This window comes from Spermophilus citellus (genome assembly GCF_964194105.1).
Source record: "Spermophilus citellus genome assembly, chromosome: 4".
NCBI classification, from domain to species: domain Eukaryota; kingdom Metazoa; phylum Chordata; class Mammalia; order Rodentia; family Sciuridae; genus Spermophilus; species Spermophilus citellus.
This window is the reverse complement of record NC_138185.1, coordinates 53,145,393-53,158,726: the sequence shown is the minus strand read 5'-3', so window position 1 is coordinate 53,158,726 and position 13,334 is coordinate 53,145,393. Positions and strand designations below refer to the sequence as shown.

Genomic DNA, 13,334 nt, shown 5'->3' with positions numbered 1-13,334 from the left:
ACACATCATTTCCCTTCTGATGAACTTAACATCAGCTGATGAGAGGCATTATAACCAAAAGGTTCCTTTACAACAGCACCTGCATGATTGTTTGAATAACTGGGACTATAGTGTGTAGCGTAAAGAAGTTGACACATCAGAAGTCATCAGCCATTTCAGTTTTGTGTCAAAGATGAAAAGCACCTAGATTTTTATTTACCCAAATGTTTGGGGTAGTATCAACCCATGTTTCATTTGTCATTTACTATTGACTGAAAATTCTTTTAGAATATACTTTTAAACCTCAAACATTAAAAACCAATTTTAATTGTCTTCATACATTATTTGAAGTGAAGACTTTCTTTTTCCAACTATTTAAATCTTTATGCATGTAGAAGAAAACAGTTTGTGAGAAATACAGATGCATACTGAGTGCTATAGTGGGGATTGATGTAAGACATTATCATACATTCCCCCAGCACAAACTATACAGGTGCCCAGTAACATTTAGATAGAGTATTAAGACTCATATGAGCTCACCTTTGGCAAAGTAGAAGGATGTATCCTACAGTAATTATTTTTACATACACCGTGAGACTCATATCATTCCATTCCTGTCAGAAAAGGGCCCAGCAATGTAGTTTAATTATTTTATTTATCCTTTTGCATGTTTGATAAACAGATATGACCTTAAAAGAATACATTTAGCTATAAGAAGTAAGTAAAAGTTTTGCCAGGGAATTAAATGAAAAACACTCTCCCACACCACTATACCACCACCAGTATTAGGGATTGAACCCAGGGGTGCTGTACTACTAAGCTATGTCCCCAGACACTTTTTTAATAGACAGTTTTGCTGTGTTCCCATGGCTGGCCTGGAACTTGGCGATCATTCTGCCTCAACCTTCCTAGTAGCTGGGTTGTAATGTGTGCTACCATGCCCAGTTGAAGGGCATACTTGATTTTGGATTATTTTGGCTTTCTAGAAAGACGTAAGCTATTATTTGTGATATGTAACTTTCAGACAGAGTCTAGAATACTGCCTGATATACAGTAAAGGGTTGGTAATTATTTGTTGAGTGAATGAAGTTCAACACAGGACACAAAGTAGTAGGTGCATCAGCCACCCAACTTTTCCTTAACACAGCTCTGGGGGAAGAATCAGTGTTTGCTGCTGGTCAAGGACATATTGCCTTTGAAAGAAAAATAACATCTGTTTTGCTTTTCAGAGAACAAAGTGCAGGACTGGTGATGTATCTCAGTGGTAGAGCACTTGCCTAGCATGTGGGAGGCCCTGGGTTCAATACCCAGTACCACAAAAACTTAAGTGTATTAGAGATTGATGGCAAGTTTTTTTGTATCGTATGAACATTAAATGAGAGACTGTAGTAGTAAGCATGGAAGCTTTGGATCCACCCATCACAGGGCTTAGCTTGCCACTTGAGATTAATGAAGTCTTACTAGAATGTATAATGTATGTATGTTAATCACAGTCGTGATTCGAAGGTATGCATGTTTCCTTTTACTCTGATTCATTATTACCCTGCTAGGGAACTAGTATAGCTGTTATGTTATCACTTTTTCATGTGTCTGTACTTGGAGAATTTCTTCTGACCAGGCCTTTTCTTTTTTTGAACATTTCACTCTTACATATTCAGAATCTACTGATTATCCCTGGTTACTGGTCCTTTATTTGGTTCTTTTATCTGTGTGTGTGTGTGTGTGTGTGTGTGTGTGTGTGGTGTAGTACTGGGAATGGAACCAAGGGCCTAACACATGCTAGGCAAGTGCTCTACTATTGAGCTTCATCCCCAACTTGGTTCATTTCTTTGCTCACCATTAGCAACTGCAGCAGAAGGTGAAGGAGAGTGGTGCTCAAAAACATTAATTGCTTTTCACTGGCAACCCTAATTAAAATATGTAGAGGGTAGGCAGGCAGGGCACAGGTTACTGTATTTTAATATATTGGTAATTTCCTAAATGACAGTGATAATTTTCTTTTATGAACCAAATTATGCTGACATTGACATGGTGGATGTTGGTTGATATTTTGACATTTGAGTTCCATTTGCTGCAAATTTACTTAGTTAGATTGACCATTTTCTTTCATTTTTCTATTGCGCTTGCTTTGCCATCACCTAGATTTCTTGGCTCTTACACTAGCTATGACTACTTGAAAAGGAACGTCAAGTGGTAAGACTGGCATTAATGTGAGGTTGTTACTTGAGGTGTCCCTCACTGTGTCACTGGCATTATGTGCACTTCCAGATCTTAGTGGCATCTCCAAATGTTTAGTCTAAATGCATGAAAATTCAAAATGACACCATAGTTTTAAAGCTAATCATAAGGCTAGCTATCTTCACAAAAGTCTTCTATTGAAATAAGTATGCATTTGAAATGTATATGTTATTTTTTGTGCACATAAAGCCAGTGCAGCTTTGGCACTCTGCAGTAAGGTTTAGATGACAATGTTGCAATTATGGGTCTATTTAGAAGTTTTCTTTTGTTTGAATTTTGTGTGTTATATATTAACAATTGGCAATCTGAAAAAAGTAAAATATGTATCACAATTTGACTTAAATGAGCTTCACAAAATAAAGTAATATCTGCTGCTTTAGCACTCCGTAACAACAACAACAAAATTATCTGGTCAATCAAGGGGAGATTTTAAAGTAAGAGATGTTCAGTTTTTTGGTGTTCCTGGAACACAGCTATGCCCATTCATTGACTTATTGTCTGTGGCTGCTAAAATGTCAAAGCTGAATAGTTGTTACAGAGGCCATATCCCCAAAAGCCAAAAACTTGTTTGGCACCTCAGTGAGTAAATTTGCCAATCTCTGGTGTCTGGCATCATCATTTATGGTGATATAAGTATACCGGACTCCAAGACTTTAAAACCTTAAGATATAAAATCAGAAGTGAGTCTACAAAGGACTCAGAAGTGGGTCTAAGGAAGACTTGTATCAAGGTGTATTTTATAAAATACTTGTAAGACTTCCTTAAACCTACCAACCATTATTGTTTTGTAAATGCTGCAATTATTAAAAATTATATCCAAAACTTAATCCACCTTTTGGTTGCTATTTTCTTGATGTTTTACTAATATTATTAAGTATCTGTGCTGTCTTGACATTTCTCGTGCTGATGAATCGTTGAATTTGTTTGTATATTTTGGTAGAATAACTATCCATACTCATGAGAAAAAAATTGTGAAATTTTTGGATTTTTTTTTCTCCCTAGTTTAGGGATATTTGGAAGAATGAGAACTTGTTTTGTAAATGAGTCCATATTCAGGGGTTGGTATTTTCTTTCTTTCTTTCTTTCTTTTTTTTTCCTAATAGGGGAAAACCAGAAGCTGATGCTGTGGATAGATCATTTGGTGAGAAACGCTATGACCCAATCCAGGCCACCCCTCCTCCTCCTCCATTGCCCTCACAGTACACCCAGCCAGCTCAGCCTGTCACCAGCTCTTCTCTTCACATACATTCTAAGGGATCACATGGTGAAGGTAGGAAGTTCACAAGTTGACATTATTATTATAATATAGTGATAACTTATAAAATTAAATTCTTGTATTCTCTAAGCTGAGTGGTTTATATGTTAAAAAATAATCTTTGGGATAGGATCAGTGAACATTAAGGATTTTCTTGAAAGTATATCTTCTGTTTTTATGACTGTGACCATTATATTGGACAAGTGTTTCAGCTTAACAGATCTTAATCTTGTTGCAACATAGCTTAATTTTATGCTAGTCTTCAAATCTTCTGGAAGAAGATTTACCAGTGTGTCTAAATTTTTATACTTTTGAAGAATGGTTTCTAAAAATTGTTATGTTCCATTTTTACACGTAGACATAGAAAACCATAAAATGTTATCTCTAGCACCTTGTCTTTTTAATTTCTTGGTAAAATTCTCAACCAGGTAGATAATATATATCCAATTTATTCATTCAAATAGCTATGTAATCTTATACTCTAGGAATATAGCAAATGTATTTATCCATTCTCCTGTTGACAGACATTTTGCTAGTGCCAACAAACTTCTTTGTTATTTACATAGGAGTCAAATTTCAGGTTATGTAAGTCTTCAACCAACAAGTTTTATGTAGTTCTAAATTGATACTACTTTGAGATTTTTCTCCACACACTATCACATCTGCAGATAAAGCCAGTTTTAATTCTTATTTTCACATCTTTTATGCCTTTTCTTTCTTTTCTTGCTTTATTGCACCAGCCAGGATCTCCTGAAATGTGAAATGTTGAATAGAAATGCTTAAAGCAGACATCTTTCGCAGGTTCGCCCATCTTAACCTATTATGTCCCAGGGTCCTACATGTAGGACACCTATAAAAATTTAAATTGAGCAACAGTTATATTCATTGCTCGGTTTAAATTTTTATCCGTGTCCTATATATGGGATGCCAAGACATAATGGATTTAAGGAGAAAAGATTAATGTTTAACCCTTATGATGTTACTGTAGGTTTTTTGTAGCTGTCCTTTATCATGATTAGGAAGTTTCCTCTAGTCCTAGATTGATGAAAGCATTTTCTCAAATGCTTTTTCTCATGTATTAAGATGATCATATGATTTTTCTCCTTCATTCACTTAATGTGGTAAATTATATTATTATATTCATGAGGAATTTGGATTAATAATTTTCTTGTAATGTTCTTGTCTGATTTGGGTATCAAGGCTGTGCTGATTTAATAAAAGAAACATTATTTTACATTTCCACATTCTGTTTCTCAAAGAGTATGTAAAGCATTGGTACTATTTTATCCTTAATTTCATAGAATTCAGTTGGTATTTTTTTTACACTGCCCCCAGCAATACAATTCCTGTTGTTCTACATCTTCATCAATAGTTGGCATTATTGAACTTCTCAGTTTTACCATTCTAATGGATGTGAAGTGGTATTTAATGGTTTATTTGGGGGTTTGCTTTACATATTCCTAATAGGTCAAGTATCTTACTGTATAGTTAATGGGCACTCTAGTTGCCACTTTCATTTTTTGCCCATTTTTCTGTTTGATTGAGGGTTTTTTTTTTTTTTTTAACAAATGTATAGGTATTCTTTCTAGGTTTTAGATGTTAATACTTTATTAGGTGTATACTTTGTAAATATCTTCTAATATGTGGCTCTTTTCTTTAACTTTGGTCATGGTGAGCTATTCATTACTGAAATTTTTAATGAATCAAATTTGTCATTCTGTTTCTAATTTGTGGTGGATATTGGAAGAGGGTTGCTCAGACACTAGTCTTTGGAGGTCAGGACCCTTACAGCATGACCCTGAATTCAAGGCAACAGAGTACACTAATAGCTCTGAGTGTACTACCCAGACCTGGGCTTCTATTCCAGCACAAGGACAAGCCGAGCTAGACAAGACATCAAAGGGCTACTAAAACTTTTTTCAGGACATTTTAAAAAATGTTTTCATGTTTGTTTTTCAGGTAATTCAGTATCACTGGATTTTCAGAATTCTTTAGTGTCCAAACCAGACCCACCTCCATCTCAAAGTAAGCCAGCAACTTTCAGACCACCAAACCGAGAAGAGACTGCTCAGACTACTTTCTATCCCCAGAAAAATTTTTCAGATAAAGCTCCAGTTAATGGAACTGAGCAGACTCAGAAAATGATCACTCCAGCATACAATCGATTCACACCAAAACCATATACAAGTTCTGCCCGACCATTTGAACGCAAGTTTGAAAGTCCAAAATTCAATCACAATCTTCTGCCAAGTGAAACTGTACATAAACCTGACTTGTCTTCAAAAGCTCCAACTTCTCCAAAAACTCTTATGAAAGCACACAGTTCAGCACAGCCTCCTGAGTTTGACAGTGGAGTTGAAACTTTCTCCATCCATGCAGATAAGCCTAAATATCAAATAAATAATATCAGCACAGTGCCTAAAGCTATTCCTGTGAGGTAAGATTCTTATTTGCCTTTGTGTAAACATTAGCCCTTTGATTTGTTCAATATAGTTGATGTGATTTTGGACTTGAAATGATAATTGTAATTCTATATATAAACTAAACAATGTCCTTGCTATGAATATCATTCTGTATCTCTGGGAGGTATCAGATGTTAATAACATTAAAAAGCTAATAATCATGTATGATTGGTAGGTATTGTCACTTATCCATTTGTGACAGAAAACAGTTTGCCCAAGGTCACATAGCTAAGGCAAGGTAAACCCGATTCAGCCCCTGGTCATCTGACCTAAAAGCCCATACTCTTAGCTGACCATGGTTTCCTGTAACCTCCTAACTTCTACTGGTGAGGTATATTTGAAGAATATCTTAGAAAAATGAGTACCTGTATTACTCATCTTCTATTTGTTCACCGTGGATACTGAAAAATAGAGATGTAATAACCCCAAAAACTGCTATTATGAAACAACAGTTACTAATAAGATGGTTGAGCAAATGAGACAAAGTGAACCCACCTAGAATCTCACTCAGATGCATTCTGTTTTCTCATTAGTGACTGACCAGACCCATCTGGCCACATATCAGATCAGCCTCCTAAGTCCAGTTATGTTTTCAAACTCACAGGTTGTCAGGGATGGGCCACAGGGGACTCCTGCTTTGTAGGGACTATATGGTATTACCACCTCAGGCAGTGGGCTCTGCTAATCTTGCAATTGTGCCATAAGATTCCATCCCTCACACTCCAGTCATGCTGGAATGAAGCTGCAGCTGCCCTTTATATGCTTCTACGTTATTGGTCCATTTTTCTGCCCACCTTAAGTTCAGCATTAAAACTTTACTTCAGAAAGTCTTGATAAACTCCATTTTTTAAGCAGTCATTAATACCACATCTTTTTTTTACCTTTGATATTCTTCTGTACTAAGTTAACCTAGTTTCTCTTTCATGGATCTTTGGGATGTACCCATACCAGGGACTTTACTTTTGTAACCTTGGAAGCCTTGGCTTTGATAGTTTGGTTGTTTGGTAGGGGAATGCTCAGGAAGGGCCATGCATCTGCACACTTAAAATCCTAGAGAGACTTTATCAAATCTAAGATTTTCTCAGCTGTAAACACCATAGTTACATGTATCACTAAGAAGATTAAAGAAAATGCTACCAATTAAATTGTGACTAACCATCAATTTAAAAAAGTAATATGTTGATGGGTATTGAAATGTCCTTCTTTTATTAAAAGCCAAGATATCAGATTTTATATACTCATATTGCATAGTCAGTAATGATGCTAACTCAAGTCGTTATCAGAAATACAATTGATTTCTCTAAGAAAAAATATGCTTAATTATCTCTCTGGGTAAAATCTTTGACTAAAAACTTATCTTGTTAAAGTAACTTCTCCATCGTATGTAGAAATAAAATGAAACCACCTATTAAATAGTTAATAAAGGAAATACTCCTGTGTGTTATTAGGAATTTACTTATTAGCTATTTCTGAACTCTCAGTCCTTCAGCTATGGAAGAAGATGAAGATGAAGATGGTCATACTGTGGTTGCCACAGCCCGAGGCATATTTAACAGCAACGGTGGGGTGTTGAGTTCCATAGAAACTGGTGTTAGTATAATTATTCCACAAGGAGCCATTCCCGAAGGAATTGAGCAAGAAATCTATTTCAAGGTCTGCCGAGACAATAGCATCCTCCCACCTTTAGATAAAGAGAAAGGTAAATGTTATTTAGGTAAATGTTATTTATTTTTCTGCTTAGTTCTAGTAACTTAAAAGTTGCCCTGTGGGATAAAAGCTAGCAGCTTCTCTGTTCACTCTGGGCCAACCAGAGCATGTTCCTTCCAACAGGAAGGACCTCTCAAATGAGCTCTGTGAAAGGGAGCAGCAGCATGGACATGTGGTGGGTCGTCCATAGTGGAACCACAGTGACCTTCCACAATGCATTCTTTACTTTCATGATGAAATCCAAAGTGTTGGCAGGTGACAGGCCACTAGATGTCCCTCACACATGTCTGCCAGGCAGTCTTGGCTGACCTAACCAAATTTGCCTTTGAACCATTCTACCCTTTCATCTCTGGAGATGGATTAAGGAGCCCCACTCAGAAAGGCTTTGCCCTGCCTGTCACCTGATTACAGATGCTGTTGAGGCAGGGCTGTCTTACTCATCACTCCAGAAGCTAGCACTAGTAAACACTCAGCAGAATAAATGAAATATCTTTAGAAGACATCAGAGTGTATCTGCGCTTCCTAAGGAACTAGGAATGCTGCTGTTTTCACAACCTTCCTGGACTTATCAGGGTGAAATTATGATGAGCTGTATTATGTCTTTTAACAGTACTTTACTTCTCTGACTACACTGACCTTAGCTTACTTTCTTATATTTTGCCAGAATACTGAAATCTGATTCTATATGCTAATTTTGGGATAGCTTGTCTTAAAAATCAATAAGACTGATTATGTTGGTCTTGCATGAATTTCTTAAACTAAGTCTATAACAGACATTCAGAAATGGAAGATAAAAGTGATATTTGTGGAAAGTACATTTGAATACATTGTGCAGTGTAGACCTATAAGGTTGAATGTGATTGCTACTAGCTAAATGTGGATATTTGGCACTTGAAATGTAGCTATCTCGAATTGAAAGGTGTTAGAAATGTAAAATACCAATTTCAAAGTGTTAGTGTATTGATTACATTTTGGAATAATGATGTTTCAGTTTTATTGAGTTAGATAAAATATTAAAATTGGTGTGACTTGTTTCTTTTTACTTTCTAATTTGGCTGTGAGAAAATTTTGAATTAAATTTGTAGCTTCTGTTATGGGTCAGTAGTGCTATAGAAAACTAATTCCATTTGGCTATACAGTATATAGTTAGAAGTGGGGTGAGGTGAAAACTATGTGTCTAAAAGAAAGATCCTCATTTCACCTCTTGCCTGTTCCTTTCCCTGACTCCAGGTGAAACTCTGCTGAGTCCTTTAGTGATGTGTGGGCCCCATGGCCTCAAGTTCCTGAAGCCTGTGGAACTGCGCTTACCACACTGTGCGTCTATGACTCCTGACGGTTGGTCTTTTGCTCTAAAATCATCCGACTCTTCGTCGGGTATGCTGTCTTCACTCTGTCCTCTGGGGGCTTTGGGTACTGTCATTGATTAAAATTGGGCTAATCATGCTCTCATGCTGTATGTTAGCAGATCTTTACAGCTCTGTTCCTGTGGCCTTGTAGGCATCATCAGTGTCAACAAATTTTTATCATTTTACGGAAATGATTTGGTCCCTTCATGTAATTATTTCTATTTTTGGTTACTATTTCTTTATTATTTTTTTTAATCTAAAAAACATGTATACCAGAGAAACTTAAAAGGAAAAAGATCTTCCACTATGATCATACTTGGCCATGGTTTTTCAGTGTAAAACTCTAAAAGTTCTATTTTTTAAATGACTTTTTGCTCTTAAGATCATGATTTCAAAGTTTCCTTTGCATTTTCACATTTTCTCACTTCCTTAAGTGATTTAAGTCAGTTACCAGTTGGAACTGTCTTTATTATTGGTACATCACTCTATGAGAACCTAGTATAGAAAAATAAGAATTTAAAGTTTTGCTTCTGAATTTTTGATAAATTAGTAGATTTATCAAATAGAGGTTGTGGAATAAAGATTATAGTAGGAGCATATTTTAAAGTAACCCAACAAAAAAATTGTATATAAATAGCATTTTTCCTCATTTATAAATACTCCATCTTTTAGAAAAAAATAAATAACTTTTAACATGCCAGGTATTAAAGCTATTTCTTCAAGGACTCCAATAAAAATTTTATTAGCCTAGTTTGAAACTGTATTTAAAATGTATATTCCAAAAGCCAGATAGTATACCATGAGATCTGATTTTGCTCTAAACCAAATTAGAATGGGATCTTTAAGATAATTACTTGCTTTTTAAATGATCTTTTTCCAGATACTATATTAAGGATTAATGATTTCCACATTTGTTATATCCAGTATTTTATGTGATAAAACATAAGTTGTGTTAGATTACTTATTCTGTTAAGTTTGAGTATGTTTACCTGGAAGATAATTGTAATTGTATGAATCCTAGATGGCTTTAGAATGTGTTGCTGCTATAAATATTCCCTCAAGAAGTCACTATAGATTTTAACTACTAAATAATCCCAACAAAAACTCAAGACTAAAGATGAGATGTTTTTGTTTATGTCTAGAGTTGTTATAATTCTCTGATCGCCTGAACAGTTTGCTCTTTCCAGTAATACACAGCCCATCTGTATCTGAAGTTAAATCACTGTTTAGAAAGCACTGATCCTATCATAAGATGTTACTGACTCTAAATACTACTTAGGTGATGTATAGCTTACTATAGAAAACATGCCCAACTGGTATCCTTGACATTTTGGGCCAAATAATCTTTTGTTGTGGGGGCTGTTCTGTCTGCTACCAGATACTTGGTGGCTCTTCTGGACTCTCCCCCACTATATTCCAGTTGTGTCAAGCAAAAAAAAAAAAAAAAAAAAAGTCTTCAGACATTGTCCCTTGGACACAGAATCAGTTACTTCTGGTTGAAAGTTATTGCTGTAAGGGAAACAAAAGTCGTGGTTTTGACTGTCATCTTGGATGCCACAGAAACATACAGATGTTTTGGCCTTCTTTACATTTAATACCTGTTGCCCAGAGATTCTTAATGCTAGCTTCATATCTTAAAACACCAAGAGCTTATTAAAACTCAAAAGCTCAGTACCTGCCTCAGACCTACACAGAGTGAGTTTTTAAAGGTCCACAAATGATTTTGTTGCACGACAAGAATTGGGTGGGGCGGTCTTGCTGGTTTTTATTTTGATTTGATTTTGTTAGGCAGAAAGGTTCTTTAGGAGATAGATTCTGTAGGAGTTTCATTTTTTGGTCTATGAACAAACATAACAGATGTCTTCTCACATGGATGATCATATAATTATTTTCCAAACTTTTAAAAGTGAAAGACGTTTTTAATAATTATGTAGACTCAGGGGCAAACTGGATCTGTCCTAGGCACATGGTTGCCCTAACTTCATTCATTATTTGAAAAGGCCAGTGAACTTATGGTAAAAGTTATTTGAAACAGCTTTCAAATTATTTGTTGCCAGCAACACTGCATTAACATGTAGCACTAAAGAGTTTTAATATATATACAATATGCTAAAGATATAGAAGAAAGTTATATCAAATAATAAATGTATTTATTTTTGCCCATAATTGTGAAATGTTATAGATAACAGTTTAGCCAACTATAAATAACATTTATTTCTCTTTATCTCATAGGTGAGCCTAAAACCTGGCAAAACAAGTGTCTTCCTGGAGATCCAAATTATCTTGTTGGAGCAAACTGTGTTTCTGTCCTGATTGACCATTTTTAATTCTTAAAATATAGGAATTTGATTAAATAATGTGAAACCGGGTTGAACTTACTAAATTTAAATGGAACCACTCTATCAAGTATTATACTTTTCTTAGAATTGATACTACAATTTGTTAGTATTAAGCATTTGTTGGAACTTATGAAGATTAGTGAGCATGCTTCTGAACCGTGGTCTAAAAACATGCTACAGACTACATGTTTATGATTGAAGAACAGTTGGTATTGGCTAGAGGTTCAAAGATATTTTGTTTTGTAATGATTTTTGTACTTTTTTACATTCACTGCTTAACTTCACATACTGATTTCCGTTAAAATACCAGCCAGTAAATGGGGGTGCATTTCAGTTCTGTTCTTTCCAAAGTACACTGTTTGAAACTTTATTATGGCTCTGGCCTAGCATACACATTTTATTTTATTATGCATGAGGTAATATGCACACATTTTTTAAATGCACCTGGAATATATAACCAGTGTAGTGGATTTAACAGAAATGTACAGCAGGGGAATTTATAACTTTGGGGAGGGGGGAGGGTCAAATAAAGACAATTACTTATTGTATATGAAAACACATTTTTCTTAGGGAGGACACCAAAGCATGTGAGACTGGTTCCATGGCCTCTTTGGATCTATAAATTAACCATATCACCACAGAAATACTAACCAGCAGGAATGCCTTACCCTCATGTTTTTAATTCTTAGATTGTTCTTGCTATGTATTACTGAGTTTTTATGGCTTTTGTGCACATCTACATACTGTATCATGGAAAAGATTGAGTAAATTGTGAATTTGGTGGTTTCAGAAATGTGTAATCACCTAGCAGAAAATAATGGTGTATGGTATGATTTAGAAATTTCCTTTTTCTCTTTCTCTTCCTCTCTTTCTTTTTTCTTTTTCTTTCTTTTCTTTTTCTTTCTTTCTTTTTTTTTTTTTTTTTTTTTTTTGACAAGGGGCAGTGGTTTTCTGTTCTTTTGGCATTTGAAACTTTGATGTTTTAAGGATGCTTGTACATAAATGCGTGCATACCACTTTTGTTCTTGGTTTGTAAATTAACTTTTATAAACTTTACCTTTTTTATACATAAAACGGAATTTCTAAGAAAGGCTACCTTTGTATTCTCTCCTGTACCTCTTGAGCCTTGAACTTTGACCTCTGCAGCAATAAAGCAGCATTTCTATGACAAATACAAGGTCATTTTTTTAAGAAAAAGAATGCACAGAGTTGTTACATTTTTAAGTGCTGCATTTAAAAGAGTTACTCAGAATTCTCTAGTTTGATTAAATTCTTGCAAAGTATCCCTACTGTAATTTGTGATACAATGCTGTGCCCTAAAGTGTATTTTTTTACTAATAGACAATTTATTATGGCACATCAGCACGATTTTTGTTTAGATAATACACCACTACATTCTGTTAATCAATCATTAGGTGTGACTGAATTTCTTTTGCGGTTATTAAAAATCTCAAATTTCTAAATCTGCAGAATAAAACTTTTTAAAGTAATGTTCTGGTTTGGTTTGTTTGCCCACATTTAGTTTCATGCAACTTTATAATCCTACTTTTAAATCCTGTACACATTAATCCTCTTCATACAGGTCACTCGCTGCTGCCTCAGATCTGGTGCTGCACATGCAGAATCTGTTCCCTGTGGCCAGTGTGTACTGTGGGGTGGGCATTGCTAGTCAGAAGGACTTCAGGTCAAAGCCACTGAGTAGGAAAAAGAAGTAGGCAGACTATCTCTCCAGAGCACTATGAGCATGTATGTATATGTGTGTGTGTATGTTCACTAGGACCAATTTGCATATGATTTGTTCCCCAGAAAACATGGGAACTGGGGATGTATTTCAATGGTGAAGCACTTCCCCAGCATATGCAAAGCGCTGGGTAAATCCCCAGTACTATCAAGGAGGGAGGTGCTCCCATCAAGAGATAGAAAGAGGTTTGTTTAATCACCCATCTTTATTGCCATTTAAGGCATTGTCATAGTGTTTTACTGAACATCTTTATAGATTTAGTCCGTG

At 35.4% G+C, this 13,334-nt stretch overlaps 1 protein-coding gene across 6 annotated transcripts in view; it reads left to right on the top strand.

The window, feature by feature from the left end:
• Positions 1 to 12,816, top strand: part of TJP1 (tight junction protein 1) — a 94,931-nt gene extending 82,115 nt beyond the window's left edge. For 2 of the 6 annotated variants that reach the window (XM_081291139.1, XM_081291136.1), the window contains 5 exons: positions 3,321 to 3,487; positions 5,432 to 5,909; positions 7,416 to 7,633; positions 8,872 to 8,955; positions 11,220 to 12,816. In XM_081291139.1, the coding sequence (XP_081147265.1) occupies positions 3,321 to 3,487; positions 5,432 to 5,909; positions 7,416 to 7,633; positions 8,872 to 8,955; positions 11,220 to 11,314 (1,042 nt within the window). In that variant the 3' untranslated portion in view covers positions 11,315 to 12,816. Of the gene's footprint in view, positions 1 to 3,320; positions 3,488 to 5,431; positions 5,910 to 7,415; positions 7,634 to 8,871; positions 9,016 to 11,219 lie in introns of all 6 variants that reach the window. The other 4 variants (XM_081291138.1, XM_081291135.1, XM_081291137.1 and 1 more) reach the window with 2 other exon arrangements.
• The last annotated feature ends 518 nt before the right edge of the window (positions 12,817 to 13,334 follow it).